Source organism: Euleptes europaea, chromosome 13, assembly GCF_029931775.1.
Source record: "Euleptes europaea isolate rEulEur1 chromosome 13, rEulEur1.hap1, whole genome shotgun sequence".
Lineage (NCBI taxonomy): Eukaryota > Metazoa > Chordata > Lepidosauria > Squamata > Sphaerodactylidae > Euleptes > Euleptes europaea.
The window spans coordinates 64,207,749-64,233,964 of record NC_079324.1 but is presented as its reverse complement, the minus strand read 5'-3'; the positions used below and the strand labels follow the sequence as shown (position 1 = coordinate 64,233,964).

General features: G+C 53.3%; 2 protein-coding genes and 1 non-coding gene across 3 annotated transcripts in view; all 3 read right to left on the bottom strand.

Annotated features, from left to right (window-relative positions):
- The window catches only part of CRYBB2 (crystallin beta B2), a 134,111-nt gene that overhangs the window by 106,641 nt on the left and 1,254 nt on the right, over nt 1-26,216 (bottom strand). The window lies entirely within an intron of this gene.
- SGSM1 (small G protein signaling modulator 1) overlaps nt 7,825-26,216 on the bottom strand; it is a 41,338-nt gene continuing 22,946 nt past the window's right edge. The window contains exons 9-24 of the mRNA XM_056859135.1: nt 24,168-24,235; nt 22,681-22,844; nt 21,059-21,188; nt 17,985-18,123; nt 16,724-16,788; nt 16,395-16,540; nt 16,104-16,232; nt 15,807-15,989; nt 14,331-14,402; nt 12,217-12,810; nt 11,978-12,102; nt 11,546-11,628; nt 10,574-10,683; nt 10,175-10,271; nt 9,382-9,549; nt 7,825-7,923 (exon numbers count right to left, since the gene is read on the bottom strand). Coding sequence (XP_056715113.1) covers nt 7,835-7,923; nt 9,382-9,549; nt 10,175-10,271; nt 10,574-10,683; nt 11,546-11,628; nt 11,978-12,102; nt 12,217-12,810; nt 14,331-14,402; nt 15,807-15,989; nt 16,104-16,232; nt 16,395-16,540; nt 16,724-16,788; nt 17,985-18,123; nt 21,059-21,188; nt 22,681-22,844; nt 24,168-24,235 — 2,362 coding nt within the window. The 3' untranslated portion in view covers nt 7,825-7,834. The remainder of the gene's footprint in view (nt 7,924-9,381; nt 9,550-10,174; nt 10,272-10,573; nt 10,684-11,545; nt 11,629-11,977; nt 12,103-12,216; nt 12,811-14,330; nt 14,403-15,806; nt 15,990-16,103; nt 16,233-16,394; nt 16,541-16,723; nt 16,789-17,984; nt 18,124-21,058; nt 21,189-22,680; nt 22,845-24,167; nt 24,236-26,216) is intronic.
- Nucleotides 14,087-14,161, bottom strand: TRNAT-UGU (transfer RNA threonine (anticodon UGU)). The gene has a single exon. It is a non-coding gene; the product is annotated as a tRNA-Thr (tRNA).

Genomic DNA, 26,216 nt, shown 5'->3' with positions numbered 1-26,216 from the left:
ACACTGGCGCGGAAGGCAGATTATTCATGGCCTTTTCAGCAAAGCCCCCGTCAGAGTTTGAGGGAGGTTTGCCTTTTCACAAGGGGAAATGAGAGCAGAGGCAAGCCTGGCGTCTCCACTGTGGTCAGACTCAAAGGTGGCAACCTGTGTGTGGGCTGCGTTGGCACCAGCCTTGACCAGACCTGCGCTGCTGGACAGAGACAGTATCCTGTGGAGGGCGCTCAGACCCCCGTGATGGGGAACAGTTCTGTGTTCTGAAAACTTTCTTAACTCATTCTCACCATGAAGAATACATCTCTTCACTTGGGCCTGCTTGTTGAAGGCTGAAGAAAGGGTGAGACCTGGAAAACTCCGTAAGCAGGATGCAGTCAAGCAGCCTTGCAGGCCAAACATTCACGTGAACTGCACAGCATATATGATTAATACCACATTTCATCCCAATCCAGTATCACTCCTCGAAGAGTCTTGCCTATGGGTTAAAGATCTAGTTGGCTTCAGTCCTGAGGAAGCTGTTGGCACCAAAGAGCTGCTCTGGATCAGGAGAGCTCTTGCTTCTGACAAAAGCTCTCTCTCACAAAGTCGCTTGGAGCCTCAACAACCAGGTACCACCATCTTGCTTTGGGCGAAAACGCATGGTTGCTTTAGCCTCCTTTATTCCCTGTTTCAGCCAGGATTCAGCCAGGATCGAACGCACGTTCGGTGAAACACGTGTTCGATCCTGGCTGAATCCTGGCTTAAACAGGGAATAAAGGAGGCTAAAGCGACCGTGCATTTTCGTCCTTTTTGTAAACCTCAGGGAGTGTTGACAGGAATGGACTTCCCTGTCCTTTTCCAATCAGAACAGAAGAAAGCACGGCTCTCTGAAGTGGGCAGCTTCTACCCACCAGAGCAGCACATTTTAAATGCTGCCCATCAGCTGCCTTCTATATCCAGTGGTGCCAAAGAAGGAGGAAAGAGATGAGGGGAGGAACAATAATAAAGCCTATAATGTTTTGTTTTTAAAAATCTACATATTGATAAAAGTGATAATGGTAGGCGGGAGCCCTAGCTTACTGATCCTGTGGGGAGAGGTTTTTCCTGCTGTCTCCGTTGCGGTGGTTGAAGAACTGAGTGGGAAGGCACGACTCTGCCCGCATGGGACATGTGCTGTGGAGACCATTGTCTCAGGACAGGCAGAGTGAGTGCAAAAAATGCTGGCCACTGTGGTGCAGTGGTTAAGAGCGGTGGTTTGGAGCAGCAGACTCTAATCTGGAGAACTGGATTTGATTCCCCTCTCCTACATATGAAGCCTTGGGCTAGTCACAGTTCTCTGAGAGCTCTCAGCCCTGCCTACCTCACAGGGTGTCTGTTGTGGGGAGGGGAAGGGAAGGGGATTGCAAGCCTGTTTGATTCTCCCTTAAGTGGTAGAGAAAGTCTGCATATAAAAACCAACTCTTCTTCTTTGCTTAGCTGTAGAAGTTTCTGATGTATCCTTGGTGCAGCTTCAAGTGCCTGTTAGCATGATGCACAGAGAAGAACAAACTCTCAAAGATGCCAGAATCAAAGTGGAACGTAAGGCAAGGCTGAGCAGGAAGTTGTGAGCCCAGCCTGCCCGGACTGATCTGGAAGAGTGTTGGCATAATGGCAGCACTAGGTTTCAGACCCAAACAAATGCCCAATTCTTCCCAAATTCATTTCCAAGCCACTCCTATAACCAACAATCATTTTCTTTATTTATTTAAAAATACATAGAACCATAGAGAATATATAGCTTTCTTTTATTCTTTCTAGACCCACAATAAGTTACAATGAACATTAAAAAATCTCAAAGAACAATTAAAGTTATTTAAAAAATAAAACAGATTCTGCCACTCGGCAGAAATCAAACCAGTTAAAGACTTGAGCAGCACTTTTACTGACAAATGGCAACCATTAAAGCGACACAGGCTGATCATTCCACAGGGAGAGCCAAGACAGCCCCCCCTCAGACAAAAGCAGCAGGAGTTTGCAAGGAGGGGGCCAGGCACGGCTCTTCTGTTGTGCTGCATTCAGTCTCCAAAAAGGCACCCAAAGAACTTTCTTCAATCGGGGAGGGGGTTACCCAGTAGGTCCTTCCATTAGTACTGAATAAACCAAAGTGTCTCTCCTCCCATCCCCCCAGCATGGAGATATGGCTTCCTGTCAGGATTGACCCCTGGCCCCTCTCTGTCCCTCAAAAACCCTGCCTCCCACCCAGCAAATGACAATGGGCTGAGGAAACGGAGCCACAAGGCCTTTCCCTACAAAAGGCCGAACTAGATGAGACTTTTCTCCTGAGCTGGGTCTGGGTTGCCCTGACTTGATTCTCTCATTTCCCTCAGTCGGACTTCAGCTGCAGGGAACTCCATTTCTAAGTGCTGCAGGAGCCCAATTCAGATCAGAACCGCAGCAAATTGGGGGGGGGGAGAAGGTTTCAGTCTTCGCCCCCCACCATTGCCATTATCCTGAGCCGAAATGGCCCCATAGGCCTTATTTGCCCTGCAACCCAGTCCCAACTCAGGAACAGAGTCACATCTCGTTTGGACCTAAGAGGAGCCCATCCCCAGGTGCAGACTTCTGGTTATGGGGGCTGACCCCATAGAAATGAACTGGGACTGACCTACAGGTGCAGGAGGCCCAGGCAAACCTCTACACGGAGGCAGGAGTTGATGAGTGTGGCACCTGATAAAAGGAACCACGGCTAAATTAAATTTACTACTGCGTATTCCCTGCTTCAAACATATGTTCCTTGCTCAGAAATGAACAGGATGCTAATTTTTACATCCTTTGCAGAAGTAGAAACAGCAGTGGCTAGCACAGAGCATTTCAAGTGTCCAATCTGCACATCTGTCCCATGACAAACCTATTTCAACTGTGTATTTTTCTAGCTCTGGGCCAGCAGTTGAGGAACTCCCTATTCTGTAGTGAAGTGGGGGGAAAGATCAGCTGCACCATTAAAAAGTATGGAAGTGAGTTTGGATTGGAGGAAGAGAAGGAAGGGAGGGTTGCCATGGGAAGTGTGTGTGCTTTTTTCCAGACAGGCAAGGAGCACCTCACCTGCGTGGGAATGTTCAAAGGCAGCCACAGCAAGCATCACCAGACGTCCCTGGCCCAAGGCATCCCCGGCCCTCATGTCTGAAGGGAGTTGTGCAAAGCCGCAAGAACAGAAAACTAGTATTGTGTACATGCCCAATTGTGCTCTTCCCATGCCTGCTCCAAGAAGATTGGCATCAGGCAACCCATCACCCAAAGGGCACCAGTTTATCTTTCAAAGCAATCCACTCAGCAATGAAAATGCCACGCTGGCAGAGCCACAACAACAACCCCTTGATCCGTTTTCCAAGTTGGGCTGTTAAAATCAAGACTCACAAAAGGGAAACAAACCTTTTTAACTAGCTCTATTCCGGTAGGTAGTTAGGAGTGGAGCCCCTGCCCAGCTGACCACTTTTTTTCAGAGAGTGGAAGGATGCTGGAAATAAGTGGTTCCTGCTGGCGACTGAGGAAAGGTGAGCTCCCTCCCCCCACGCATCATAGCCCTGATCAGAATCAGGCCCCGGTGTGCCTGTTTTTGGGAGGGAAACAAATCCTCAGGCAGCTCTGCTCACGCAGTTCCCAGCAAGATAGTTCCTGAGGGAAGCTGGGCTGGTCTCTGCAGTAGGACAGCTAGATTCGAGTCCAGGAGCACCTGAGAGACAAATAAGATTTTAGGGGTATGAGCTTTCAAGAGTCAAAGCTATCTGACAATAAGGGAACTCTGACTCGCAAAAGCTCATACCCCAAAAATCTTGTTGGTCTCTCAGGTGCTCCTGGACTCGAAAGTTCCCAGCATCACATCTGGTGAGTCCTGAGCCAACATCTGCCTGTCTGGCCAAGGAGTTTTTTTTGGATTTTGTAGTGGCCCAAAATCTTTTGGTCAGCAGCAATAACAGAAGGCAACAAGGGGGGAGGAAGATGAATTTTAAGCCAGGGAAAGTGATGCTTCTCTTTTCAACTCTCTCTCAAAAAAAAAAAACAAAAAAAACAAAAAAAAAACCTGCCTCCAGCCTCAGAAAGATAAAGAACAATGACTGATTCCCCAGCCCCAAAGACAGTTTTGGGCATCTAAGGGGCAAGGGGTCGCTCCCAAGACAAGCCTGTAGTTCTAAATTCAGTGCTTTCTTAGTGCCCTGCATGATTCACATACATATAAATTCTATACTGTATATATAATAATATTTGATCTATATCATCCATAAGTATATCGACACAGACACAATTTTCTGATAAACATTTACAAGTTATGTTTTCTGACTTTGAGAAAGAGATGCCTGTTTGCATAATGCTTCACACAGAGAGAGAATTAGGACACACACAGAATAAATACACGTAAATAAATAACATTTTCTTTGTATTAAATCCTTCCCCCACCCCCAATAACAACAACATTGTTATCAAACGGCCAAAATATGGTCTCTGATAGCACAGGCAGCAGATACTGGGCAGGATTCTTCAGCTAGCTTTTTTAATTTTTAAAAAAGGGAGGATTCTGGAAAACTGAAGGGTCACCCAAAGACGGAATGGTTTTGTCCACTTTCCACCACAATGGAAATTCAAGGACAGTCCTTGGAAAACAGGGTGCAAAGTAGGAAGAGGGAAGCCATGCGCCAACCTAGCACGGGGCGTTGCTTTGTAGGGGTGGCCGGCGGTGCTCTGGGTTGGCTGCGGTCTCATCTGGTGTGCAGATGGGGGGGGGCACCAGTTTGGACCGACGTCTCTCTGCAGGGACCACTCCTGTTGCACGAGCCCCGCTCACTCCGCCAGCTGCCTCTCTCTTACTTTTACAGCTGCCCCCCCCCCTTCCCCAAGGCCATCAATAAAATCCAAAGGCAGACACCCCCTCACACTACATGGATTGATCCAAGAACTCTACGATACTGGAATCACAGAATCATATAGTTGGAAGGGACCACTAAAGTCATCTAGTCCAACCCCCTGCACAATGCAGAGATTTCACAACTACTAATTGGTATCCTCCCTGCAATCACTTCATGGGTGTTGCTCCTTATCTGCAGTTTGGCAAGCAGGGGCCCTGCCCCATCAGACAACGCTGTCTGGTTTCCATGTTCCAACGTCTTGAAAGCTACAAGGTCTACATTTTCGGAAGAGGTTGCTAGCTAAGGCTTGTGCTTTTAAGAAAGAAGGGCAGATTTGTTAGCATCGCAGGTTAGAAAGCCCAGAGTGACCGAAATGTAAACACATATGCAAGCACGCACACACACACACATGCTCCCTGCTTCACACACACTCCATCCTTAAAATTCTGTTTTGCCCGCCAAACCTCAGCGAAACCCTTCTGGAGAACTTTAAGGAGGCAGGATTGCTCCAAAGCAGGCGGCAGGTGGGGTTTGGGTAGGAGACCCTCTTTCAGGACATCACCAGGGTTAAAGCCCTACAGGACAGTCCAGTCTAGCAAGAGGCTTTTCTTGTGCTTTCGCCTCCGGCTGAGCCCCGTGAGTCCATCTGCCCTGGAGAGCGGATCCGCGTCCGTGTGGCTCATTGTCCTGCCGAGTGAGGTTTAGGGAGCTTGTGGCCACTTGAAGCTTGAGATGGCAAAAGCATGGAGCCGCTCCGGCCTGGCCCCTCGGCTCTCTCAGGAAGAGGCTACCATGGCTAGCTGACTGGTCATGGCTTTGCCCAAAGAACCCCGGGAAATATCCTTTGGGCCACTGTGAGCATCCACTGGTGTGGAAAAGTGCAGTATACGTTTGCTGAAATATATAAAATAAGTGAAGCTTTGCCTAGAGGAGACTTGTAGCCCCTCTCACGGAACAAAAGTTCCTACCATTTTGTGGAAGGAAGCCATACAGCACCCTGTGGGGCTGCTGAGAGTTCACCATTTTGCAAAGCAGACGGGTGGCGTCATCTGAAGGGCCTGGTTGTTTACCTAGCGAAGCCCAGCCAGGAAGCCCCCACCCCAAGTACACAAGCAGTGCAAATCTCAGAGAAGAAGGTAACCCACAGAGGGTCCTTCACCGTGTAAGTGGGCAGCCCTTGACTGTGGCCTCCCCAGAGAAGATGGGGAAGATGTGGAGTGGAGCTGGCACACTCAGCCAGCATGGCGGGAGCTCAAAGATTTTGGAGCACAGGATTAAAAAAAAAAAAAAGCATGTGGGAAACCAGAGAGCCACGGCCAGACACTTTCTGGCTACCTGGAAATGGTTCCTGTGGCTCAACCAGGCTCCAGCTTGGCTACGATGGGCATCTGTCAGGATTTGTATCACTTCTTTCTCACACTCTTTAGGGGAAAAACACCTGAGTTTTAAAAACAATTAAATGCAAACCTTTGCCCTCCATAACATTGCTGAGGGCCTCTAATATGACAGAGCAGCAAGCTTACTGATTAGCGTGAGGCAGGTTGAAAACAAGAGGGTGGCAGGCTATGGGAGGAAGCCCCTAACATTCCCCATGGGGCAGTGGGAGGACTGTGATGCCAACCACAAGGGCACTGGGGGCAAAGGCAGGCACAGGGGGGCGGCTCCAAGAAGCCCTTTCGCCCAGGAGAACAGAGCAGGCTGCTCACGGCCATGGTCTGTTCTCCAGCCGAGCCCCCAAGATGGCCGCCTTGGGGGACGCCATGTGGTCAGAAGCCCCACAGAGGCTCAGCTCACTCCCAGTCTCCAGTGGTTCAGGAGTGGGCCAGCATCACACACACACCCCGGGCCAAGTGCAAGCCCAGCCTTGCAGTGCTGCCCTGAGGAACTGTCTTGGATCCAGCCAGCACCCGCGGGGCCTAGGAGGGGATGCGTGTGACTGCCGCGCTCGAGGAGAAGGAGCGCCTGGAAGGAGTCCAGCTTGCCCTTCTGAATGCCGAGGAGAAGCCCAGGCCAGAAGAGCCAGAACAGGGAAGGCCAGAGGCGCAAGGGTCTCCTTGAGAGGCCTCCCCGTGGCTTCTGAATCTTCCAGCCAAGGCAGCTGGCCTCTGGCCTCTGAATCTGGGCCCGAGCTCCCAAAAGGAGGGTGGGGAGGGGGCATCAAAGCAGCCCCACAGAACGGTGCTGGGTGGGCTGCCTGCCTGCAGGTGAGGGGGCGGGGGTGGCCCATGCAGGGAGGCCATGGGGGGGGCAGAGCTCCGTGCCAAATTGAGCAGGGGTGTCGAACACAATTGTTACGAGGGCTGGATATGACACAGATGTCACTTGGTTGGGCCGGGCATGCCTCACCAGCCCAGATGGGGACTGGAGGGGATGGCTGCCTCAGGGACAGGATGAGAGCTCTCAAGGGGCCGGATCCAGCCCTCGGGCCGGATGTTTAACACCCCTGCCCTAGAGTTTGGTCCTGCTCCCAGGGGAGGCAAGACCCGGAGCTCCCTGGAGGCAGGACCGGGGCATGCGGGATTCTGTGAAGATCACACGGAGGGTGGGAGAAGAAGGGACACGGGCTTTGTCCATCCACTCATTGCTCCGGCACGTGAGAAGCAGCAGTTTCATCCAACCAGGCAGCCACACTGTGCGGGGGGGGTGTGTGTGTTTCAGCCCTGACCTAAAAGCAAGACTTGTGCCACGTCAGGCTCCACCTCACTTGGAAAAGAAAGGAGATGGAGGGTGCGAGTTCTTTGGTTAATTGCCACAACGGATGCAGAACCAGTGAGTGGTGGCCAGAAACACAAGAATTGGCACCTGGTCTGGCGCCCACCTCCTCTGGGGCTCACGTGAGGCAAACTGCAACTGTGTGCATGTGTGTTTGTGTGTGCAGGGGGTCTCTGTGTCTTACACACACTCCACTGTGGCTGCGTTTTGCCTCCGAAGATGACATGTGGTGGTCTCCGTCCTTGCCCCGCCGGGACAGGCATCCTGCTGGCTCACTTGTTCTCGATCAGGGTCTGGACTTTGTACACGAGGTCCCGTGCCAGTTTCAGGATCTGCTTGGTGTTGTGATGCTCGGCCATTTCTGCAGGAGGGAAGGGGGAGGAAGAGGAGGAATTAAGCCAACCCAATGGAGGAAAAGGGGGATTCCAAATGACACCGTCCCTGCCTTTCCCCTCCTTGCACTCAGCTACATTCTTCAATTGAGGGAGAACAAAAGAGAGAGACAGAGACAGAGAAAGGCGGACTTCTAGGACATAACATGTTTACAGAACATCCAGGGGAGGCTGGGGTCCCAGAGGCCAGCAGGGGGCTCAGAAGATGGCCCAGCAGCCTGTAACTGGCAAGTGAGCTGCCCAGACTCAGACAGATGTCTGTACAGAAGAGAGGTTCCGGACAGCGGCTTTCTCCAGATTCCTGCTGAGACAGCGGCTGCAGAACTACCCTCCGGTCACCCGCAGTGGTGGCACTGCAGTGCCGCAGAGATCAAACCAAGAGTTCCCTCTGCCCGGAAAGGACCGTGTGAGTGGCACAGAGAGTTGGGCACCTGGCCCCAGTGCTTGACGTCCCCAGTGCTTGATCCAAAAGGGGGTCACCAAACGCTGCACAACACGGGGGCCTCCTTTTAAGTGGGGGTTTGCCTCTTCTGTGGCCCACAGGACTAGTGCAGTAGCAGCAGGCAATGTTGGTTTGGACCCTGCCAAATTAATTTTTGGAGCAATATTATGATTCAATCACATAATCACTGCATAGAGTAGCTCATTTCTAATTAACAGCTCAGCTTTTGTACACGTAACAAGCCGACAAAAAAGATGTTTAGAATGTCTGGATATCTTAGTGCTCCAGTCAACAGTCTCGAAAGACGGACCAGTCTGACTGTGCCCGTTTCGCAGATGGTGGGACTGAGGCAGAGGGAGAAAGAGGCTTGCCTGGGGAAACGTGCACCAGCGCTGGCTGGAGAGGAGCGTCTCACCACTGGCCCCGAGGCTCTGGAATCCCGAGTGAAACTTGCTTCGCGCCCTCTCTGTTGGCCTCCCAGCACCAACTAAAGGAGCACCCGTGTTAGCGGGAAAGTTTCCTGTCTGCCTTTGTTGTTTTAAGGGGATGCCCCAAAGCTCAGTGTTTTTAGCATTTGCTTTGCTCGCAGTTTCAATCCTCAGCATCCCCAGGAAAAAAGAGCGGAGGGCTGGGAAAGACTCTCTCCCTGCCCTGGAGAGACACCAGCAGCCAGAGAAGACAAGACTAGGAGGATCTGACTTGGTTTGGGTGCAATCTCATGATTCTTCTTGAGAGGTGCTCAGTTTTCTGTTGCTATCGATTGTTTTCTACCACCTTGGGGATTTTGTTAAACAGAAGGGCAGAATGTAAATATTTCAAATAAATTGTATGGAGCCACCCACAAGCAATCTCTTGGGATGCCAAAAGAGGAACTGCTCAGTTCATGCCACAAGAGGTCCTGGGCCACAACTCCCAGACTGCACAGTGAAACAACTAGGAGGCAGTCAAACATCTCGGGACCCGCCTAGCCAGCCACGATCCATACCGTTGAAGAACTTGATGATATCCGTGAAATCCATGTTGTTCTCAAGGATGATGTCCCGGTAGACTTCCACCAAGGCGAGCGCGATGAAGAGGACATAGTGCGAAGAGGAGATGCGACCAGCTGCCCAGATGGTCTCCCAGACGGAAAAGACGTCATCGTAAATGAGTTCTGTTGAGAAGAAACAACTAAAGAGCAGCCACAGGAACAGGCCGAAAGCAGCAGGTACTGACGTGGCCCATCCCTGCCGGAGCCCTGAAACCCTACAGAGCAAACAGCTCCTTCTTTCCACCATGGAAGCCCTGGGGGCGAACCGAGGCCGGGGCCAATGCCTGAGAAGAAGGGAACGGGGACAGCCTGTGGGAGGCACCCAGCCACAAGGGCACACTTAGGCCAAGGCGAGGCCGCCAGAAACCACGCGTCTTACAAAGGGGGACCCAGAGACAAGCGCAGAGACGCAGCTCCTCTAAGCAAGGACCCATGACTAAGGCTCCTGTGCTAAATCAGCACTGGGGCAAGGAACGTAAGAGTAGGAGACATGAGCTTTCTTGGCACAGGATTCTACGTAGTTTCAGGTCAGGACCCTTTCTTACACCTTAACACCATTAAACAACCAAAGTGGCCATGGAGTGAGACTGCCAGCAGGGAGACAGGGGTGAGCCAGCGTTTTGCAAAGAGGACCCCATGTACGATTATCTGCCCACTGGACAGAAATTGTGGGTGGCCGATGAATGGAGTTCTTGGCTCTCAGGTATATGTTTGGAGTCTTGATGCCCCTCCCACCGCCCACACACACCTCGCTTAAAATCCAGGAGGAACCAGCGGTAGCAGAAGTAGAAATGCGTGTAGTCCCCGTTTTGGTGCATCAGCTCAAACAGCTCCGAGTCCAGAATCTGCTTGGGGGAGGGAAGCCTTCAGGATATTGTGCCTGCAAGGAAAGCATATCCCCCCCACCTCCCGAGTGCCCCCCACTTTCACACTTGTGATGGCGTGAGGCAATTCTCCAGGGGAGGTTCTCATCTTCTCTACCAGGGCTAGTGTGCTTTTAAGAGCTGCGCGGCAGAGGGACGTTCAGCCCACAATGCTCCCACACACACACACCCAGAGCGCCTGTCCTGGGAAAGACTTGCACATGTTGGATTTCTGCCTCTCTAAGGCACAGGCTTTGTCCCACCCTTCTGGGCAAATGCCGTACCTGAATGAGGGACCTCATGTTTGCAAAGTGCGTGTCCATGGCTCCTCCATGGGGAAAGTTCTGGTTCATCCGCTTCATGAGCTCCGAGAAGCAGCTGAAGGCCAGTGCCTCTGGGCAGAAGAGATTGAGGAGAGCATCAGGGGAGGGGCCGTGGCTCAGTGGTAGAGCATCTCCTTGGTATGCAGAAGGTCCTAGGTTAAACCCCCGGCATCTCCAGTTAAAGGGACTAGGCAGGTAGGTGATGTGAAAGACCTCACTGCCTGAGACCCTGGAGAGACGCTGCCAGTCTGAGTAGACAGTACTGACTTTGATGGACCAAGGGTCTGGTTCAGTATAAGGTAGCTTCTCATGTTGGGGAGGGGCCATGGCTCAGTGGTAGAGCATCTGCTTGGCATGCAGAAGGTCCTAGGTTCAATCCCCAACATCTCCAGTTAAAGGGACTAAGCAAGTAGGTGATGTGAAAGACCTCTGCCTGAGACCCTGGAGAGCCGCTGCCGGTCTGAGCAGACAATACTGACTTTGATGGATCAAGGGTCTGATTCAGGATAAGGCAGATTCATGTGTTCATGTGAACAGAGAGGGCCTGCAGTGGGGCTTCAGTGGGGCCCACAGTCCCTGGCTCCAGAGGGGACTGGTTCACGCTACAGGCTTGGGCACTGGAGCGGAAGCATCCATCCGCTCCCAACATCTTCCTGTGCTCCTCGTGGGTTGGCAAGCACAGGCCTTTGTGGGGCCACATCCATCCTTTGTTTCAGTGGCAGCCGAGGACCACCGCTGCCCCTCTGGACCTTCTCCTCAACTGCACTGCTCACACCAGTGCCTGACAGTCATCGGGACCGGCACAGACTGGTGGGAATCAAAGAGTGGGAGAGCTGAAATAAGATACCCAAGGCCTGAGACTCAGCTTGCCAGGAGGGAGCCTGATGAAGGGGGCTGGCAATTGGGGGGGGGGGGCAAACACAACACACTCACCGTCATCTAAAATGACCAGCAAAGGAGCCAGCAGGTCACACATCCCCTGGACGTAGCCGATGTCCAGGTGGTGCCAGATGTAGCTGTGGAGAGAAATTGGGGTGAGCTAGGACAGATGTCACCCCCCCCCCCCGCAGCAGGCCAGGGTAACAGGCTGGGGGCAAGACTTCAGCTTCAACCACAGACCCAAACTCTGCCCGTGCATGCACATGCCCAGTTCCCTTACACAGATTATGCCTCTTCGCACACCTGTGCATCACCAGCCAAGTCACGTCATGTTCGGACAGGAGCGCCGTCGGGTTCCCCCCGCCCCCCAAGCCTGCTCAGCCCTGCTCCTAGTGCCAAGAAGCCCAAGCAGCTCCAAACCCAAAACCACAACAGACTCCCCGGGCCATTGCAGGTCACCCTGCCCCGATCCCAGGCAGCGGCTACCTGCACATGATGTTGCGCAGTTTCTCCAGGTTGGCTGGCGTGAAGTACCAGTAGTTACGGTCACACCTCTGCACATCCTTCTCAATTCGGTGCAGATTCACGGTGTACAGGTCTAGGAGCGCCGGCTGTAGACCCAAGGTGGGGGAGGGGAGAGCCAACATTGAAATCCTGGCCTAAAGTTCCTCCCCTGCCGAAAAAGGCCCAGGACTCCAGGGACTCCTTTGCGAGGGCACACTCACCGAATACGTGACCCCTGACGAGGAGACCGGAGAAACTTCAGCAGCAGTCAAGTCCGTGACGGTCAGCGAATGTGGATCCAGCTGCGGGTACAAGCTTTCCATTTCCGGCTCTTCCGAGAGGTCATCTTCACTTCCCGTAGAGTTCTGCTGCCCAACGCTGCGGTCGGCCCAGCCCTCCGCCCTGTCTGCCGTGGACAGAGCGGCCTCCCCTTCCTTGCCCGTTGGGTCAAGCTCCTCTAAACTCCTGTTGGCGGAGGAGTCCCCGTCCAGGCTGTCTTGACACGGCAGGCCTTCCCCCATCAGGCTCCCATCCAAGAGGCCCTCATTTCTGGCAGAGGCTTCCTGGACCCCCCCTCCGCTCACTCCCGCCAGATGGGACCCAGCGGGCCTGCCAGCCTCCATCGCACTGTCCTCGGGGCTGAAGCTGCGCTCCGAATATGCTGAGGTGAGGGAAAAGTTCTGCAAGGAAGGGTGGCCGGAGTCTGGGGAGCTGGTCCCGTTGGGGATGGCCCCATTGGAGAGCTTGGCTCGCTTGCCCTCTTCAAGCCGGGCCTCCGCTTCAGGCTGCTCCACCTCATCGACCGACTCGAACACCTGGGCAAAGAAGCGGCCGCAGCTGAAAAGAAGGGGCTCGGCGCTCCCAGGGCCACCCCGGCAGAAAAGCAGCCACATCCCAAGAAATGAAGAGCCGGAGGACGGCTGCAGTGGAGCCCAAGAGGCTGTCTTTGTTCCTGGGCAAAGCCCAGGTGCCACAGGAACATTGAGAGCCCACTGGGCAGGAAGGGCCCGAGGGGGCTTTCAGGGAATAGTTTTAAACACGCCCATGGACTGTGGGTGCAAAAGAGCTTGAAACAAAGGCTGTCTTGGCCACCAAAGGCCTTTTCGCCCATTACAAAGTCCACAAGGTGGACATGGGGTTGTCAAAAGGACTTTATGTACACCTCGGCTTTTGTGCTGGGAACTTAAGTTAGCAGGTACATGGGATCCCGATTCAGATTGAGACCATGGAGCGCGAGGAGGAAGGGATTTGGCCTCCCCCACACCAAATGGCACCAGGCAGCCCAGCATGGAAAATTTACAGGTGGCTCCCAGGGGTCATTTAAGGGTAAAAAAGCAGTTGGCCGGGTGGGGGGTGGGGTGACACCTCTTCTCTCCACAAGCCACAATCCTGATCTGAGTCAGGCTCTCAGGTGCCTTCTGGGAACTCCCCAAACATGTCTGTGCCAAGTCCACATGTGGGATACGTGGGCTTTTGTGATGTGTGAATCAGCCCTAAGTGATGAACTGATCCTGCCCCTGAAATTTGGGATATATTACTTGGTGAGAATTTGGCCTAAAGATGGGACTCTGGATAGTGCATGCTGGAGGAATTCTTGAGAGTTTGGTTCTACCCTGCAGATTAGTTAGATGGATAGCGGAGTTCCCCATGGGGGCCCCCCTCCTTGCCCGGGCGAGGTGCCTGGAGGCTCCCACACTTCTTTCATTCCCCAGACGACGTCAAACAGAACAGGTCAAGAGGCCAAAGGTCCAGGATGGCACATTTATAAAGGGAACGGGCTACTGCAATCTTGTTCTTCATGCATTTTCTACTTTTTTTATAATCCATTTTCTGTATTACTTATGGTGTGATTTCTTGGACTGTTTTTTGTTCACATGGTCTTCTAATTTTGCAATTCTAGTCCTATTGCACTATTTATTGGATATCGTATGCTGTTTGATTGCATTTTATACACCCGAACACATGAAGCTGCCTTCTGCTAAATCAGACCCTTGGTCCATCAAAGTCAGTATTGTTTACTCAGACTGACGAGGCTCTCCAGGGTCTCAGGCAGAGGTCTTTCACATCACCTACTTCCCTAGTCCCTTTACCTGGAGATGCCAGGGATTGAACCTGGGACCTTCTGCACACAAAGCAGAGGCTCTACCACTAAGCCACAGTCCCTCCCCAGTGAGGAGGGGGGGTAACCCACCTTGAGTCTTAGTGAGAAAAGTGGGCTATAAATACAGTAAATAAACTCTTGTAGGAAGCGGAGGACCACTCAGAGCCAAGCTTGGGACTCGGCATGTGCCCCGTTCCCCCCTCTGTAGCCCAGTGGCTACAGACGGTGTCTGACCTGCGTGCTGCCGCTGGAGTCACTCTGCAGGCGAGCCAGATTCTGTCGGCCAGAACTGCCACTCTGGGAAGACTGCGGGGAGGGAGAGGAAATGCATTAATGTGCCCAAGCCAACCCCCACCAGGACAAGACAAAGGTGGAGGACAAAGCACAGCTGCCCTGGGATCGCATGTCTGCACTGGGCAGCTGTGTGTCCCGTCCATGCCGGGACAAAAGGGGTGAGTCAGGAACGCTTCTCTAGCTCCACAGTTTCTTAACTGCTGAACAGACAGGGTGTCCCCACTTGAAGCCTTTACAACTCTGAATAAGCACAGCTTCCAAAGGGGATCACATAAAGCAGGGGTTGTTTTACATGCAATAATGCAACTCAGAAAGTTTGTTACAGAACATTTTTTGGTATTCCAGTTGACTGTAGACAACTGAACAGCCCAACAGCAGAAGATCACTGATACCGTTGCAACAGAGGATGCAAGCACGCTTGAGCAAACCTGGAGAAAGTGAGAGCATCGACTTGATATCCTCCAGGCAAAAAGAAGGGCTCACATCCAAGTTGAATTTGGATAACTGCATGTAAAAATAAACTTTTGGATGTGTTCTATTCACTAAAGCAACCTTCATTACTATACAGGTTTTCATTCAATATTTATCGTGATTCAAAGTTGCAAAGGTTTCATGTGGATGCGGTATTTTGTAAGAAAGCAGATGCTTCCTCTGTGATGCGCATGCAATGCATTATGGGGGTTCTCGATAATGACTCTTACAGTGCATTTAGGGTAGTTGGGGAGGGGCACAAAATGTCTCCAAATGCCTCATGCTCATAATTCTGGCTTGAAAGCAGAGACGTCCCATCACAAATGAAACTTTAGAAAGGTTCCTTTGGCCATTTATGCTTGGTAACTAGCAGCACGTTCCAGGCTGAAGTGCCCCGGATATTTTTTGAGTTTTTCACGCTGAACCATCATTCAGGAACTGACTGCGAAGCCAGTGCATACCTGTTTCGCATTTCTTCAGAGCTCCTTTAATGCGACCTTTTGTGTTTGCTCTGCCCCGCCAAAGAATCCCCTCGAGGAAGCATGCAAAATTACAGCTGCGTGTTAGCTATGCACACAGCAAACAAAGGAACGAAGGAGCAGGCGAACGGGGGTGGTGATGGAATTTCTCCTTTTGCATCGGGACTGTGAATAGGAATTTTAAAGGTCGCATTAAAAAAAAGAGCTTTGAGCGAGCATCAAAATTGACCCTGCATAAATGGCCTTTATTTTAAAAGGCCACACTTTAGAAGAATTCTGCCAGGACCGCCCCTGGCTGCCCTCACGGTCTTATCCATGGCAAGCAGCATGGCCAATAGAAAGGAAAAGACCAGAGGGCGGGGAGGAGAAGGGCCAAGAGGACTGGGCACCCTGTGAAAGCTTTGCTGCCCCAGAGGAGTGTAAGAGATGGCCACAGCCCTTCTGCCTCCCCGGCAGGCACACTCACGTCGTTGCTGATGGTGGAGTCGCGGTGCATCAGGCGCTCCAGGTGGGAGTCGAGGCTGGCCCCCGAGTTGCACTTGGCGAGGGCGGCCGCGTGCGACTCCTTCTCCCGCTGCCTGACGATGGCCTCGCAGCCCAGCCACTCCGCCATGGTCTGCACGTAGCAGGCGTGGGTCTGGTGGTCAATCTGCCAGCCAACACAGAGCAGGGGTCAAGCTGCCCTCCTCGCTGTCCCAAGAGAACCGCCCCCGTCCGCGGAGCCTGGGAGCAGCAGAAGTGGAAAGTCCTCCACGGCTCTCACCTCTCTCCTCTCGGCTTCCGACATTCCGATCTGGTAATGTCCCAGGAGGAACGGCCAGACGGCTTTCCGGATCTCAGGCTGGACTCCTCCAAAGTAGACCAGGCGTAGCAGCTCCTTCTCCTCGTAGCTCTGAGGAGGCGTTGCAAAGACAAGCACTGCTGGTTACCCAAACCCCGAGGCCTCTGTGCTTTCCTCCAATGAGAAAAGCACCCGTCAGCTTGCCTGGCATCAGGGAAGGAAATGGGGAGAAGGGGGCACTTGCGGAGGACCCGAGGGAGAAGGTTGCCATACCGAGCTGTCCTGCATGAACGTCTCCCAGATCTCCGCCGTCAGACCCAGACTGGCATCGCAAGGTACACTGGGAGACACAATGTCGTGGTTCACCAGCGCTGACAGGTGAGTGCGCACCGTGGAGAGATGGCGGCAGTAGGCCAGCCCTGTGCCAGGGAAGCAAGAAGCAGGAAGAGAGAGATTGCAGAGACCCAGAATGCCTCATTTGCAGCCAGCAGATGCAGAAGGCGGGCAGCTCCTTCCAGGCGAGAGCCACACGACAGAGGGGTGGGAAGGGGCCACATCCGCTGCCCTTTGAGGTGCTTGAAAAAGGAATTGGTGCTACTCACAGCCATAGAAAGCCCGGGAGAGGATCTGGTACTTCATGTTGTCACACAGGAGCTTGAGCGGAGCTCTGGAAAGACAGAAGAGAAGCCGCCGCCGGAGTCAGCAAGGAAGCCTCCAGTCCAGACAGACACCTCGTTGGGAGGCAGCACCAGAAAGCGCTCTGAGAGAGGCATCACTTCCCCTGGTGTGAACACTTACACTTTTTTGTTCCACTGATACCCACTAGTCAAACAGGTTTGCTAGGTTTTTGCAATAATACCCAAGACCACCACACCTGTTTTCCAGTGGGCCGAAACCAGGACCAACCTATATACAACTCCTCTTTCGACTTTCTCTCTCCAAAAAGAAATCAGACAGTGGGGCAAAGTTTTTTGTTTGTTTGTTTATATCTCAGCAGCCAAACTGCCAGTTGAGTGTGATGACTGAACGGGGCTCGCAGGGGTGGGGCCCTGATGCTCTAGACCACCAGATCTCCACTCTCCCACCTTTGGGGCTCCCTTTCCACACCAAGTCACCTGCACCGGAGCCTGACATGTGGCAGAGGATTCTGGGAGATAGTCCAAACAGCGCGCACACGCACAGTCCGTGTGGCATTAAGGCCAGGCCTGCAGGCCTTCGCTCTCGCTCCACATGAGCAGATGTGCCTTGGAGAACACCCACAACATTTCTTGGAGGCTCCGTACTGCAGGGGGAGATCCACAGTGGTGGGCATGCTCTTTTGGGGAAGCTGATCCAGCCACCGATAAACTCCCAAGAAAGGGGTTCTCCAAACACCTGCTCCTACACTGGGTCTCTGCTTCTGCTCACTAGAGGAGGAACAATTCTGCCAGGCGTTTGGATCCACACAGTATTGAGTCCTCTGCATGATTTAGTCTGGTAGCTCACCTGGCATCTGTGTCCAGAGGCTACCGGGACGCCCAGCGTGGCCGGGATGACCCACGACCAGCCTCCATTTCACCGCCACTCACCTGGGCCTTGGCACAAACGGGATGCCTTGGCTTGCCCAGAGCACCGGGGGCCCTGCTGGGAAGCCAAGGCACCTTTCTGAGGCAGGGGGCCAGTGGAACCTCCTGGTCCCTTCCAGTGATAAGCCAGCCTCTTCATTAGTCTGGGGCTACAGTGGCGGTGGCAAGAGCCCCAAGCCCGGCCCTCTCGGACTCTGCAGTCGGTTCAGCCTCTTCCCAAGCCTCAAAGCAGCCATGCACATACACCCCACCCCCACCAGACAGCCGTCCCTCCAGAAGAGGGGTTTTGTCCCTTCACCTTTCGTGGTTGCAGCCGTTGGAGGGGCCACTCTCTGTCGAGCCGCTCTGGGAGCAAGAGGAGCAGGAGGACTTGCGGGTGCTCGGCTGCCAGATGGAGGGAAGGCCACTCCCGGGCCCGTCCATCAGGTCGTAGGGGGCTGAAAGAGGCAGAACGAGACAGCGTGGCACTGAACTCGGCACCGGGAGAAAGGAGCAGCTTATGCTAAGAGTACAGAAAAGAGAGTGCAGGAAGGCCGGCTGGAGAGATCCACACGTCCAGAGTATTGCACCAAGCCAATCACATTATCAGCACCCAATCATGGTTATATCTCTGAGGAAAGAGAAGCGAGGGAAGGCCGTCCAGAGAAGGATCCTGCGACTGGGGGTGGGCAGACACTCTCGAGGGCACTGTGTTAGGAACGTTATCAAAGGGTAACCTTTGTCTCCTAGGCAAACCTAGGAATTGGGGGTGGGGGATGTACCCTCCCTTCTTAGCTGAATTTGTCAGGGTCCTTCACAAGTCACTCTGCTCCGAGTCTAGGGGAACCTAGAGTATGCTGTCCTCAAGGCCACTTACCTAGGGAAGAAGGGGAGCCCCTAATCATAACAGAACCCGCATTTGCAAGGCAGAAGGGGGGGAGCAGCAAAGCGACTCTGAGCAGTAAAGAAGGCGGCTTTGGAGATGGTGGCATTTGTATAAACCCAACAGCAGCCAACCAGTTATATGTACAATGCAGAGTTACACTTTTCTAAGCCCGTTTCCTTCAGTGGACTAAGAAGGGGGTAACTCTGCTTAGGACTGTGCTATTCATAGACTAACAGTTTATTTTTTACCCCAGAAGTGAGGACAGGTCCTGCCCCGAAGAAGCAAGATGGAAACTGCACGGGAAGTGGCAAACTAAATCCTGTAGCAGCATCTAGCAGACCAAGTTCTGTCATTACTGGTGCTGCTACCCACAGCGAGTGTTTACGTAACGCTTCAGAGAGGACTCAAAGCACTTTGCACAGAGCATATCTGCAGTTCTTGCGACAGCCTTACAAGGTAGGCTGGGGTTCTTATTCCCCTGTTGCCACTGTAGGAGCTCAGGATACGAGCAGAGGGGATTCCCTCGTTCTTGGCCAAGGGGCAAGCCCCCTGGGCCAGGGGAGAAGTCAGCCCTCCCCCACCCCCAGTAAAGGGGGCTTCATCATTTGAAGGACTGGAGGGAGGGGTAAGTGGCTTTGGAGGTCTCACTTCCTCCAACGGCCCAGGGATATTTTCATCATTCCCGGTTCATGACAGAGATGGGAATGGGGGCTTTGCTGGAAGCCGGGGGGGGGGAGTGGTTCTGCCCAAAGAACACATCTGGGCCTCCACCCTCTTTTAAAGCCTCCGAGTGGGATGCGGCTCTTCCCCTTTCCCAACGCCTCCCCCTCTCTGACACTCTCAAAGGCCCTCACTGCCCATTTAACAATATTTGGGAATTTTGGCCCACTAGTAATGTGGTCATCTAGTAGACTGATGCTCCCAAAAATTGCAGTGCAAACTGAGGGCTGGACGACAGGCTTCTATGGGTCAGATATCGACGGGGGCCCAGACCGTAACTTGCTCCGCTCTATTGTAGCCCCTCCAAAGTCTCCTCCCCCTTTTTCTGCCTCCAAGAAACCCCAGGAAATCTCCAGAGAATAAGTTGCTGTGGGGAAATTCCTGGGTCCTTGACCAGATCCACGGATGCCAACATGAGCCAAGCCACCCAGCCAGAAAAACACCCCAATGCCCTGGCAGTGGCGGCGGCAGCAGCAGCATTACAGAGGTGGCGGCTGGGCCCAGATGTGGCGAGGAGAGACGGGGCCCCTTCAGGGAAGCTCAGAGACCGTTTGGGCATCACCAGAACTTTGCCAGCAGTCTTAGTCGTCCCGGCCGTCTTGTCCCCGGAAGCGGCGGTGGTGGCAGAAGGGAGGGGGAGGCACAAAGGGCCCTTCACCACCACTACACATGTGGGAAAGAGAGAAGCCGTGGTGACGCCGGGCCTGCCCCGCCAGAGAGCCTCGCTGAAGCTCACGGCCCCTCTTGGACAGGGCTCAGCCAGCGAGGGAGGACACATCAAGCGGGCCCAAGAGGAAAGGACCCCAAAGACACAGGCAGCCCCGCCGGTTAGAATCCAGGGACTCAGACAAGAAATTGTTCCTCATCGTCCACTATTACCTGAACCTCTTCCTTCCCTTCCACCATCAAAATGAAGACTGGCAGCTTGTTGGGTGGAGACCCACCCTTTGCCTATGTTCTGCAATAAAGCACCTTGCCGCTGGATGGCACGTAGCAAAAAAATGAGCCCACCTGGAAGCTCCACTCAAAACGGTGCCCACCGTTTCCACTGCCTCACAGCACGTTCACAGCATGCTCTGGTTTGCACCTCTGCTTGCGTTGCCTCCCTTTCTTGCATGTGTGTGAAACAGAGAGATCCAGAATGGGCTTTTCCCCCCAGTCAGCTCCCTGGCGACACAGGCCTTCCTGCCTGTTTCTCCAACCTGTGTGCCATTTCTGGCATAAACAGGTGTCAACACAACCAGCACACACAGAGTGCCAAATACCCAAGAACCAGAGGAGCCTCACCCCAAACTGAATGCTGCATGGAGGGCAGCTCCAGCAAGGCCCCTGCATGTTGTGACCTGGCAGGAACACAGAGCCAGGCCTTTCAGTGGCTCGACTGTCATCCATAAAATAAGTTTCTAGTCCTCGTGGCTGCAAGGATATACATGGGAGTGCCTTGGCTTTGCCCAGATTGAGGGCTGCAGGCTGGATAAGATGACCTGAACCTAGAGATGGAACTTCCGTGCCCCGCAAACCTTCCCTGGTTAGAAAAACCAAAATAAAACATGCATAGTAGTTAACTGTGCAAAATGCACAATGTGAATTTAACACTTCAACATCACTAGGACAAGGCAAAGGATTCCACTTTCTGTGGTGTGGAATTTTAGGTTTTTCACTCGCGTTGCCCGCAGCCCGGAACATCCACCTGCAATCTCCAGGGTGTGGAAGGAGTCGGAAGCGCCCTGGCTTATTTCTGTAGCTGAAACCAGCCTAAGGAGAACTAAGTCAGCCAGCAAACTCACCGAACTCTGACTGCGTTCCAGGGTAGAGGATTCGGAAAACGTAGTCTGTGGCTTCATCCTCCTCCTTGTCTGACATGGACTCTGCTGATCCTTGGGGGCTGCGCTTTTTCAACTTTGGAAAGACTTTCCCCTTTAGGAACAAAAACACTAGGAGGTGAGGGGGGTTTTCTGCCTGGAGAGCCAGCTGGGGGGATTCTGGTGGGCTTCGGCCAGGGGCTAAAGGCCGGGCAACAGCCCCATCCCACTCAGGCAGGGGCTCTGAAAGGGCCCCGCTGATCAGGACTGGGGTCTGGCATCTGCCCTTTCCTTGGACTCCTTCATGTATGTCAATAAGACCTATTCTGAGTGACACGAGATGCTGCTGCAATTAGGCTCAGGAGGGTTTCCTCCCCCTTAATATATTGATGTTCAGCTTGGGCTAAATGACACTCTGTGATCTGTCAACAGCAGTCACGTGGTCCCCAAAAAACAAATGAGTTTTCATTCTTGCAGATGCTTTTGCTAGCCCAAGAACAAAATCTTTTTAGCTTCCCGCAAGACTCCACCTTTGTAGCCACAGACTCATCCTCTCAAGGGGTCCCTCTCTGGGTGTCTTTTCTACAGATGCATTTGATTTCTCATGCAGATATATACCTCGAGGAAGGGCATTTTTGAATCATTAGGATCAGTACTTACTAGCATACTGTGTGGGTGTGTGTAAAGTGCCTTGAAGTGGCAGCTGACTTACGGTGGTGACCTCTCATAGGGTTTTCAAAGCAAGAGACGTGCAGAGGCGGTGTGCCGTGGCCCTGCCTCTGCATAGCCTCCTTGGTGGTCTCCCATCCAACTACTAACCTGGGCTGACCCTGCTTAGCTTCTGAGATCTGACAAGATCAGGCTAGCCTGGGCCGAACCATTTAGGAACCATTTACTGCTAGCTTCTCAGCAAAGATTCCTGGCTTACAAAAAGGGAGGAGAAGAATCACAGAGCTGGAAAGGGCCGTGGAGGCCGACTAGACCAATCCCCCCTGCTCAATGCACGATCAGCCTGAAGGCATTCCTGACAGAGCAGCATAGTGGCTACAGTGAATCTGGAAAAAAGCAGATCGTACACGGATCTGGAAAAAAGCAGGTTCAAATCCCCACTTTGTCATGGAAGCTTGCTGGGTGACCTTGGGCCAGTCACACTCTCGGCCTAACCTTCCTCACAGGGTTGTTGTGAGGATAAATTGGAGGAGAGGAGAATAATGTAAGCTGCTTTGGGTCCCCGCTGCGGAAACACACAGCTGAAGCAGAAGTCACAAAATAAACAAAGAGCCCGGGCCTCTCCCACCCCCGGCTGGCAATGCCACGGACTGGAGAGAGGGCTCCTGTGGTGCACAGCTGGGGCCTTGCCGCAGATCCACACAGGGTTTTGCAACGTGACCAACCCCACCCCCCACCAAATCTGCTGAGCAGAAAGGACAGTGAGCGTGAAGGTCCTTGGGAGCAGGCCTGGGAAAGACCGTTCCCCACCTGAGACCCTGGAGAGCCGCTGCCCATCAGAACCAACAGCGCTGAGCTCGGTGTAGCTAAGGGAGGAAAGGGCCACCACAGGCAATGAGACAACATCAGGGACAAAGGTGCCACCCCAAATGCCTCACCTTCCCCCTCTGCGACCAGAGCGGTGGGTCCAGCTGGCCGTGGGGCAGGAGTCCGTTTTCAAGGCAAGAGAGGAACTGCAGGAGGTGACCCCCTCTGGGGAAGCGCAGCGGAGGACGCTGGATCCCGTCTTGACTCACCAGAACGACTGTCCCACCGCTGTCTACTATTAGCAATGGAAAGGAGAAAGCCAGAAAAGGGGTAGCAGAGGGGAGAAGCAGGAACACAGTGAACCTAGGGAGAACACTGCCCCAAGGGGAGGTCCGGCCCCCCCAGGAGCCCTGGCAGTGGGACTGAGCAGCAACACATTTGGCCTCATGGAGACAAGGACCGTGGACCTCAAAGCAAGAACCTTGTGGCTGGAGGGAGAGACCTAGCCTAGTTCTGGGTCAACCTAGCCCTCTTAGAATCACAGAGTTGGAAGGGGCCATAGAGGCCATCTAGTCCAACCACTTGCTTAGTGCAGGATCAGCCTAGAGCATCCCTGACAAATGCTTGTTTAGCCTCTGCTTAAAGTCTGCCAGGGAGGGGGGGCTCATTCCACTCCCTGGATAGCTGGTTCCACTGCTGAACTACTCTTACTGTAAAGTATTTTTTTCCTAATATCCAGCCGAGACCTTTTATCCCGCAATTTAAACCCATTATTGCAAGTCCTGCCCTCTGCTGCCAACAGGAACAGCTCCCTGCCCTCCTCTTCCTGCCAGCAGTGTGTGCAAACCCAACCCCCACCATTGCCAGGCTCTACAGACTGGCCAGACTGGGAGACTTTGTCCAGGTGGAAGGACGAGACCTTCGGCCTGCCACCCATGAGGCTCTGGCAGCTGACTGCTTGAGCTGGAGATCTTCTCCTCCTAGAGTCAGGTCTGGCTCCAGCCTGGGAATCTCATACTCACACACAATACACCCTTTCTGCTTTACAGCTGCCTCAGAAAATATCAGCACCCGAGTGGCGGCTGGGGCTGCTTCTTTCCTAAGAACATAAGAAAGGCCCTGCTGGATCAGACCAAGAAGGCCCATCAAGTCCAGCAGTCTGTTCACACAGTGGCCAACCTGGTGCCTCCAAACAAGACGAGTGCAGCAGCACCATCCTGCCTGTGTTCCACAGCACCTAAGATAATGGGCATGCTCCTCTGATCCTGGAGAGAATAGGGATGCATCACGACTAGCATCCATTTTTACTAGTAGCCATGGATAGCCCTCTCCTCCATGAACATGCCCACTTCCCTCTTAAAGCCTTCCAAGTTTTCTCTGGCTGGGGGCACGGCACAGCCAGGCATGTTTGCTGCGGCAGAGTTCCCTCTAAGGCCTTTTCTCCACCTGGAATGAGAAGGGGGCGGGTGGGGGGGGAGAGGTCTGGCTGCCTTTCCGGAAGGCTCATTCCCGTGGGATCCCTGCGAAGCTTCTGGGGAGCCTCCGAGCGAGTGCCGTTGGGAGTTTGCAGGTAGCCTGACGGTGAGACGGGCGCCGCAGGGCCTGGCCGCCCTCTTACCCTGTTGGTGGCAGTGCAGGTAGACGATCTCCTCCAGGCGGATGGTCATGGCGTAGTCCCAGTACACGCTACAAGGGGGGAAGAGAGAAGTGGCTCAGTGCCACCCCACGGACCCACCAGGGCCAGCCCATCCCCCTCCTGTGGGTAGATCTAAAAGGGGCAAAAAGAGACGCCCTCCAAGCACTCAACTTGTCCTTTTTAGGAAGCCGCTCGGGCTCGTCGCCGTCACAAATCCAGTGTCGAATGAGTTCCACAGGTTCTCGGTACGTGAAAATGGAGGCCACGTTTTCGGCAACTGCGGCTAGCGGCCACCGATGAGATCTGTCTTCCCTGTATTTGAGCACTCCGGTTACCCCCATGGAGAATGACAGGTTGAGGTGACCCTTCCCCGGGACGCCCTTCACTAATGTTATTTTATTCCGCTGTCTCATTTCCTCCTACACGAGATTTGATGCATCTTACATCCACTCCGGCTGAACTGGCTTTTATTGTGATTGTTTTATACCAGCCACGCTCTGTAGCCCTGCCCTCCCCACCATCCTGCTGGGTATTTAACCAGGGTTAACGGATCCCCCCACCCCACATCCACAGTTACATCAAAGTCTTCCTATTGGTCCACTTCAGGGTCCACCTGAGGATCACAGGATCCTTTGGACAGCTGCTGAGTTTGGAGCCCTTTTTTTAAAAAAAGTTAAAAGCCCTTTTTACAGACGATCGTTTCCTTTTGTTTACTACCGCCTGCTTGGGCTCCGATGTCGAACGGGTGCGTCAGAGGCTGCAAGTGTGTCAACAGAGCCCTGCCTGACCTTTCGGGGAATCTGGCTCCGGCAATGTTCTCCTCGGGTGAGAAAGGGACAGTCAGCCACACCCGTCCAGACAGCGCCCTTTTAAAACAACAGTGGGAAAGGCAGCCTAAGAGAGCTTCCCCGGCCCAGGCCCTCTTCTCCCTGCCAGGCTCTGAAAAAAGGGACTTCTTTTGTGCCATTTGCTGCCCAGCCAGTATTTGCCACATGCGGAATGATGGCTTGGTTTATTAAGCCCTCTACATCACCATGATCCCAGGAGAAGAGACGCCCCTTGCAGCAACTCTTCATGTGATTAAAAGCCATGCCAGCTCTCACCAAAGGCTGGCATATACACGGCTCTCTTCGACGTTTATTTCAGACTTTGATATACTGCTTTCCTGTCATACACACAAGGAATCCTGGCCCACTGGAATGTCTGAGCTGGGAATATACAAGCACACGAAGCTACCTCATACTGAGTCAAACTCTCAATCCATCAAGGTCAGTATTGTCTACTCAGACCGGCAGCGGCTCTCCAGGGTCTCAGGCAGGGGTCTTTCACATCACCTACTCGCCTAGTCCCTTTAACTGGAGACGCCAGGGACGGAACCTGGGACTTTCTGCAAGCAAAGCAGGGGCTCTGCCACTGAAGCATGGCCTCCTCTCCCTAAAGAATATTCACCACTAAGTGAAGCTGCCTTATACTGAGTCAGCCTTTTACTGAGACTGGTCCATCACAGTCTTTAGTGTCTACTCAGACTGTCACGGGCTCTCCGGGATCTCAGGCAGAGGTCTTTCACATCACTTACTACTTGGTCCCTTTAACTGGAGATGCCAGGGATTGAACCTGGGACCTTCTGCATGCCAAGCAAACGCTCTACCACTGAGCCACGGCCCTTCCCTAAATCCCAGCTGCCAAAAGTGTCATGGGGGAGGCAGTCCCCATGACTGAGAAAGTGACCACCGCCTAAATTCTTCTCCTGCAGGTGGGCCCCACGCACCCCTCCGGTCAGGGGAAGCCAAGAGAGAAGGAAAACCCTGTGATCCTCCCTTGAGAGAGGAGCCAAAGGCGGAAGGATGCAAACTCCTCTTGGGAAGAGTTTGCTGACGGCTGCACGGGACCCAGGTTTGCCTGCTCCCAGGAGCCTCTGGCCACTCTGGGAAGGAGGGACTCTGGGATGCCTCACATGACTTAGCTGAACAGGGCCTCCCTTGTGGGGAAACCGAGGGACGCACTCATGTAACTAAAGTGATGCACAAACCA